Raw genomic sequence first — 6,979 nt, 5'->3', positions numbered from 1 at the left:
CAACACCACTTTGTCCCTAGGCAAAAGCTGGTAATGTCCCTCGCAGGATACTGCCGCCAGTGTTAGCTTCGCAGAGGTGATGGCAATAAGGAATGTCACCTTGCGAGTAAGAGTGAGTAATGTCTCCGTCTGCCACTTTTGCCAGTTATAGCACCTCCTAGTGGAGTGGGAACCCCTTATAATGGGCACGGTAAGTCATGGTGCACCCATAGTTGCTCCTTACTTATGCAGGCTGTGTTTTTTTTTAACTTTGCAGAGCCATGCAGTACTTGTTCTTTACTGCTCCATCACACAGTGCAAGCATCCTGCCTAACTGAAAACAATGCAGACATTATGTGATTGTTATCCTAGCTCAACAAGTTTTAAGAAGGGAGGCTGAAGGACTACAATGAGAACAGGGCTCTCTCTGTAGTATAAGTTTCGGTTTTATTTTACAATAATGAAAATATGAAAGCGCAATCATGCAAGTGTAAAAATAACATTAAAATGAGTTTAAAATAAACACTATGATGGCTGAAAATACACTATACATTCCCTTTAGGTCTAAGGCATGCAAGGATTAAATCAGGGAATAGGGTAATTAAGTAACCAAGAGAAAGAAAAAAGGAGCCAACACCCAACACATGCACACAAAAGCTGATTTTTTTTTACCTTCAGATTCGGCTGCACAGGAAGACATAAAAGAAAGAAAAGATAATAAAATCATGAAACAAGATAGCCAATTAAAGACTAAGAAAAAAAGATTTTGCCCACCCAGGGCCATGTGAGTTATGTATTTCAAACAAATTGCCCCTTGACAGAAATATTACATGAATGAGGCTGGGTGTATTAGGTATATAAAGTACATTAAAATGTATAAAAGTGACTAAAATAGGATTTTTGTACTCACTGTAAAATCCTTTTCTTGGAGTCCATTGATAGACACTCTAAGCATTTCACCTTTTGGTTATACTGCCACCAACAGCAGGATTGGACACTGGCAAACAAAAAAACTGTAGGCCAATTTGGAAATAACCCCCTCTACTATCAGCTGCCTCAGTTTAGAAACAAAGCAGTACCAAGAGCAGGAGCATAAAAACGGATAGGTAGGAAGTGCACCTGTAACTCAAACAACTCATCAGATGATGCCTCAACATTCACTTTGTAGAACATAAAGAATATAGCAAACAAAAGGCGCAAGCCTTGCAAATCTGAGAAGCAGCTGCTTGATCCTGGAAAGTTCAACAAGCCTGCAAAAATCTAGAAGCCTGCAAAGATCTAGTTGATACATCCTCACAGGAAAAGGGTGGAACCCGCTTCGTTAGACCATAAGCTTAGATTATGGTCTCCATGACCAACATAAAAATGGGGGGGAATGAGGTCTAGGGTCCATCCAAGATGACAAACAGAGAATCAGATGAAAAATAGACTTTTACAGCCCAAAACACAACCAGGCAATGGAGGGAAAGTTCCTTTGGATAAACTGGAGACGGACAGAGGGACAGAAGACAGATTTCCTGGTTTAGAAGAAAGACAGACTACCTTAGACAAATAGTACTAGGCCTCAACACCACTTTGTCCCTAGGCAAAAGCTGGTAATGTACCTCGCAGGATACTGCCGCCAGTTTTAGCTTCGCAGAGGTGATGGCAATAAGGAATGTCACCTTGCGAGTAAGAGTGAGTAATGTCTCCGATGGGTTCAAAAACAGCTATAGGGGTAACAAATGCCTCTGTTTCTCAAAACCTTGATTTCAACAGACTTTTTTCAAGTCAGTGACCATAAAGCTGGTTGATAACTAAGCGCTTGAGACAGAGGATTCTGACGTTCTGGAAGAGCCCATGGAGAGTTTGCCAGGACTCTTTTATCAGGTCAGAATACCACGGCTGCCAGGGCCAGTCCGGAGCAATGAGGATCACTAGGCTTTACTCCATCTCAATCCTGTGAAGCAAATAAGGAAGAGGAAACCATCCATCGCATGCTTTGGAGGATCCCTGTATCAGGAGACAAACCTGAACTGGAAGGTCCACATCTGGTGTATATCCACCTCCCCTTGCAACACAGATCAGATTTCAGCTGATGGAAATCCATTGCGGCTATAAGAACTATCTAATTAAGATATTGTTACGATATACAAATTGTGATAGATACCAATATAGATATTTACCATTCACGACTGGGCCATCATACATTGTCTCTCGTGGATACAACATAGCTAGCCATGAGAGGGTTAGAAGCATTTTAAGATTTTAGATGTTTGTCTACATGTATTTCTATGGTGCTTTTGAGATTAAATATTGCTATATATAAATTGATTTACGTTTTGGTGTTGAATCAGTTGACCCAAAAAGCTTTACTTAAGTGTTTAAATATATGCGTAGCCCCTATCCCCCATTTGTATATATTAGGACTGTGACTCTACAGAGGCAAACTCATCAGGTAAAGACAGAAGCGATTTAGCATTACAGAGAATCTCAGCAGCTGTTGGTTCAAAGGCCACCAAGGCAGCAGGTAAATTAGATACAGAATCTGTTGCAGAAGGAGTGTGAAAACACTTGTGGCCTCTGCTGTTGGAGTCAGATAATAGCTGGGTGATTTGGTATATAAAATCTTAAATGACTGCACTAAAAACTTCACCCGAGAGAGCAGAAAAACCGGCCATATTCAACGAAGCTAAGGAGGACTGCAAAGAGGGAAGAACCTCTAGGATCAGAGAGCACCAGGATTCCCGGTTGAAGATGTCAGCCGCATCTGTAGGCATGTTGCAACAGCCCTGGAGTCATAAGTAAAGGGTAAACTTGGGGTACCCAGTACAGACTATTCCCACTGTCTAGAATCAAACATGCTGCGGTAAGGCAATTAAAAGCCCAGGGTACAAGGCAAGGCATCAGGTACCCATGAAAACCAGACAGATCGTAGAAGGTGAGGGTCGTATGACTAGAGGTGACCAAAGTCATTTTAAGCGGGCAGCAGGAACAGATTGGAGATTGCAGTACCACATGGCTCTTTTGAAGGCAGAGCAGCAGTGGGGAGATGCTAGCTCACCGCTGTATGGCGGGAAAGAGTGCGGGATACGCCACCCAGCGGGTGACATCAGTGTTTAGTCCCACAGCATTAAACCCTTCTGCAATGGAAGCTGTCCAGAAGCAGGGAATTTTAAAAGTGCCCAGCGACCTTGAGGTAGCACCTGATGCTTTCCCTGGCTGGCCCACTTCACAAAGTAAGGCTTCTTAGACAGGGCAAGCTCTGATGCAATGTCAGCAGCTCTGGACCAGAAACATAGTCTGTAAAGTGCCCTACATATAACCCAGTGCCTGATGGTCACTTCCAAGCTTATCCCAGTCCAGGAGGGTCCGAATGCGGCATTCCGAAGGTCAGGATGAGGATGGCAATGCTGGATAGCTGCAATCTCAGAGACCACCTCTATCAGCAGTGCAAAGAAGAGTCTTGCGCAAATGAAAGGTTTGGATTATATCAAAAAATGTGCTAGCAAAATTAGGTAAATCGTTTACTCAGCAAAGCTAAACGGAAAAGATGTCCATCCTCCCATCACACTAGCAAAAAAACTGAGGTATGCTGGTACTAGAAGGGGTTATTCTCACCTAGGTTACATTTTTCTTTGCCGGTGTCCAAACTTCCTGTACTAAAGGCAGCAGTATAGCCCGAAGGTGAAAAACTTCCCAAGTCCCTCAATGATGGAGAAAGGAAGATATTTAGCATTATACCAACCTTGTCAAATCTCTAATCCAGCAACTGCCTGCCATAGAAGACAGTATATAGTCACCACTGTGACAACCCTTTTCTCCTACCTCTTCTCCATCCCAGTGTTGCAGCCTCATTAAGCCTTTTCAGTGTTCTACACTGCCAAACTTGTCAGTCTGCTGTGGAAACAACTGACCATCCCACTGTTTGTATGGGTGGATGTAATGGGCGAGTGGATGAAAAATGGGCCACTGGAGAAGTGAGTTTATGCTAGCTTTTATAGCAGAAGACTTCTGGAGGTCTTAAAAATGTTCAAAGGCTTCCTATAGGATCAGGCAGCAGATATACTGTATATAAGCCTTAACTGCTTCACAATCTTAAGCAAAGCGTCATTACTTGCATATCTCTTAGTTAATAGGCCCCGTGTCTGTTAGTCCTGTGGCAAGTGCCCGCTCTGCCTCTTTATTAAAATAGATTTTTACTATCTCCTCATGAATAATTTAAGAGATATATAGTTAAATGCGGTATATCAGTAATAATTTACCACAGCAAACCAGTTAATTGCCAATATTAAACAGTGCTGGGTTACACAACAAAATAACACTTCAACTTGCAAAAACAGCCTGCTAAGCGTTAGATTTAACCTTGCTGGCCAGGGTTAATGCTGTCATAGTATTTTGCATGTGATATAATAAAAGCATGCAGTATAAAAATCTGTCTAAAAAGCACACATGCACATTTATAAAACAACATGCAACAAGTCAGTTGATGGCATGAAGCAACAGTGAACTGGCAGATATGTGCATGCAAGTGATGCCACTGCACCAACAGAAACAGCCTGTCTGCCTGCCAGAAGCACTACTAATCTAAGTGGCAGTTCACCTGACTGTCTGGGGAGAAGGCTCCATGATTGGATTCGCACAACTGCATGCATACAGTAATTTGGTAGAAGAATGATTGGAAAACATGAGAGGGTAAAAATCAGAGTAGCATGGAATGAATGTCTGTGCAACTATTATTTTACCTCAAACATACAGGAAAGAATGTATTTCAATCACGGAAAAATAATTTAATGCTTTTGTAAATGTGTATTAAAAAGGTATGGCAGTGTGCGGGGCAATTCTGTAGTGTCTGGGTCCTAGATGTGATCGTCACCCCAATCTGCATGTAGTTTCCTTCTAAAATCCAAAAAGCTACAAGTAGGTTAACTGCTTTCTGCCAAACTGTAATTGGTTTCAAAAGGTATACAAAAGGGAATCTATACCCTTTTTTTTTTTAAATTTGGGGTGGGGCGGTGTAGATTAATGCTGTATTGTATAACTAAAGCCAAACCCAATGTGCGTCCCAATGGTGAAATTTCCCTTCGCTTTCTGTCCCAGAGACGCAACAGGCCCCTTTCACACGAGCGTTCGGGTTGTCAGGTTTTCAACCCTCCATTTGCAGATGAAAAATGGACAACAATGCATCTCTATGGCATTGCGGATGAAAATTGATGACCATCAGTTTACATCAGAAAACATCAGTGTCAGTTGAAGTCCACAATTTTGAGACGGATCAGCTCTCCATTTTGACTGACCGGGACGAATGTAACCTGATGTAATCTGATGATCAGTTTACGTCCATTTTTTGGGACTGATGTCGTAATACAGCATGGCAAGCTCAATGCATACTGGAGAAAGCAAAGAATAATGGGAATTTACCATACTATGGACATGTAAAAAACTGATGTAAACTGAACTGACAAGGGATGTGCAAACTGATGTAAACTGATTCAGTTATCATTAGGGATGCACCGATACCGCTTTTTCGTTATCGAGTACCGATCTTTTTTTTTCAGTACTCGCCTATACCGAATACCGATACCGGAAGTCCCATTAAGGAAGCCTGGCGGCGTGTAATGACTCTGTGCCTTGCTTCTTGATTTATTTTTTTGTTTAAATCGGTTCAGAAATAGAGCTTTAGATATGCTGCTTCTGTTGGAGTTGGGTTTTAAACTAACCATTTTGCAAGCAAAAGTATTTCCAAAACAGATTCATCCAGAATTGCTATAAATGCCATTTGGGAAATGAATGTTATTAAAAATCAGCTCACCCTTTAGCTTGCAGCTACCCAATGTAATACCACCGCCTAAAATCCAAATGTTGCCTCGCTGTAATCATGGTAACACTGGGTTATTTGTACACTGGCTGGGTAAAGTTTTACCCCCAAATTGTAGTTAAACAATAAAAGCTCATTAATTTGATGCTAGGAGATACCGCACATCATTGCTTCTCTTCTAATGACAAAATAACTTTCAAATCAAAGCCACCGTCTGGAATAACTAGACATAATAATTAAAAGTAAATATCTGAGAAATGTTAAAATCCAAACCCCACAAAAAAAAAAAATGAAACTATGACTTCTGAGTTTATGACAGACAGGAACTTTCTGTTTGCTGAATGACTCAAGAAAGGGACTTTCAATGGAGAATGGAAATAGTTCTACGCTAACAAAGCATAGTGATACAAAGAACAGACACAACATGTTACTCTATCACTGATTGTACACACACAACAATCAATATGACTTACCAGCCTCCTCTGCATCATTGGACACAATATTGTACAATGTATCCAGTGCATAGCCAATGATTTCAGAATCAGATCTAAGAGGAGAAAGGGTATAGTTCAATATATCATAAATAAGTCATTCTTTCTGCAGCCCTTTAGTAATAATTATCACCAACATCTGTGTTAGCCACCAGGACACTGCATAAAGACTATATAGATCGTTTGCAAAACTGACCTAATAAGATACACTACATTACCAAAAGTATTGGGACACCCCTCCAAATCATTAGATTCAGGTGTGCCGTGAAATTTCCTTGCTACTAAATATTCCAACGTCAACTGTTAGTGGCATTATAACAAAGTGGAAGCAACTGGGAACAACAGCAACTCAGCCACAAAATGGTAGGCCATGTAAAATGACAGAGTGGGGTTAGCGCATTGCTCAAGTGCACAGTGCGCAGAAGTCACCAACTGTCTGCAGAGTCAATAGCTACAGACCTCCAAACTTTGTGTGGCCTTCAGATTGGCACAACAGTGCGTAGAGAGCTTCATGGAATGGGTTTCCATGGCCAAGTAGCTGCATCCAAGCCTTACATCACCAAGTGCAATGCAAAGCGTCAGATGCAGTGGTGTAAAGCCCGCCGCCATTGGACTCTAGAGAAGTGGAGACGTGTTCTCTGTCATGACGAATCACGTTTCTCTGTCTGACAATCCGATGGAAGTGACTGGGTTTGGCGGTTGCCAGGAGAAC

The 6,979-nt window shown here is 41.6% G+C and overlaps 1 protein-coding gene across 4 annotated transcripts in view; it reads right to left on the bottom strand.

The window, feature by feature from the left end:
- Window positions 1-6,979, bottom strand: part of USO1 (USO1 vesicle transport factor) — a 67,650-nt gene that overhangs the window by 41,192 nt on the left and 19,479 nt on the right. For 2 of the 4 annotated variants that reach the window (XM_018553295.1, XM_018553297.1), the window contains exons 4-5: window positions 6,250-6,323; window positions 652-663 (exon numbers count right to left, since the gene is read on the bottom strand). In XM_018553295.1, coding sequence (XP_018408797.1) covers window positions 652-663; window positions 6,250-6,323 — 86 coding nt within the window. The remainder of the gene's footprint in view (window positions 1-651; window positions 664-6,249; window positions 6,324-6,979) is intronic. The other 2 variants (XM_018553296.1, XM_018553299.1) reach the window with 1 other exon arrangement.

The sequence above is a fragment of the Nanorana parkeri genome, unplaced genomic scaffold, assembly GCF_000935625.1.
Source record: "Nanorana parkeri isolate BGI_ZX_2015 unplaced genomic scaffold, ASM93562v1 scaffold115, whole genome shotgun sequence".
Taxonomy (NCBI): domain Eukaryota; kingdom Metazoa; phylum Chordata; class Amphibia; order Anura; family Dicroglossidae; genus Nanorana; species Nanorana parkeri.
This window is presented reverse-complemented; position numbering and strand designations above follow the sequence as displayed.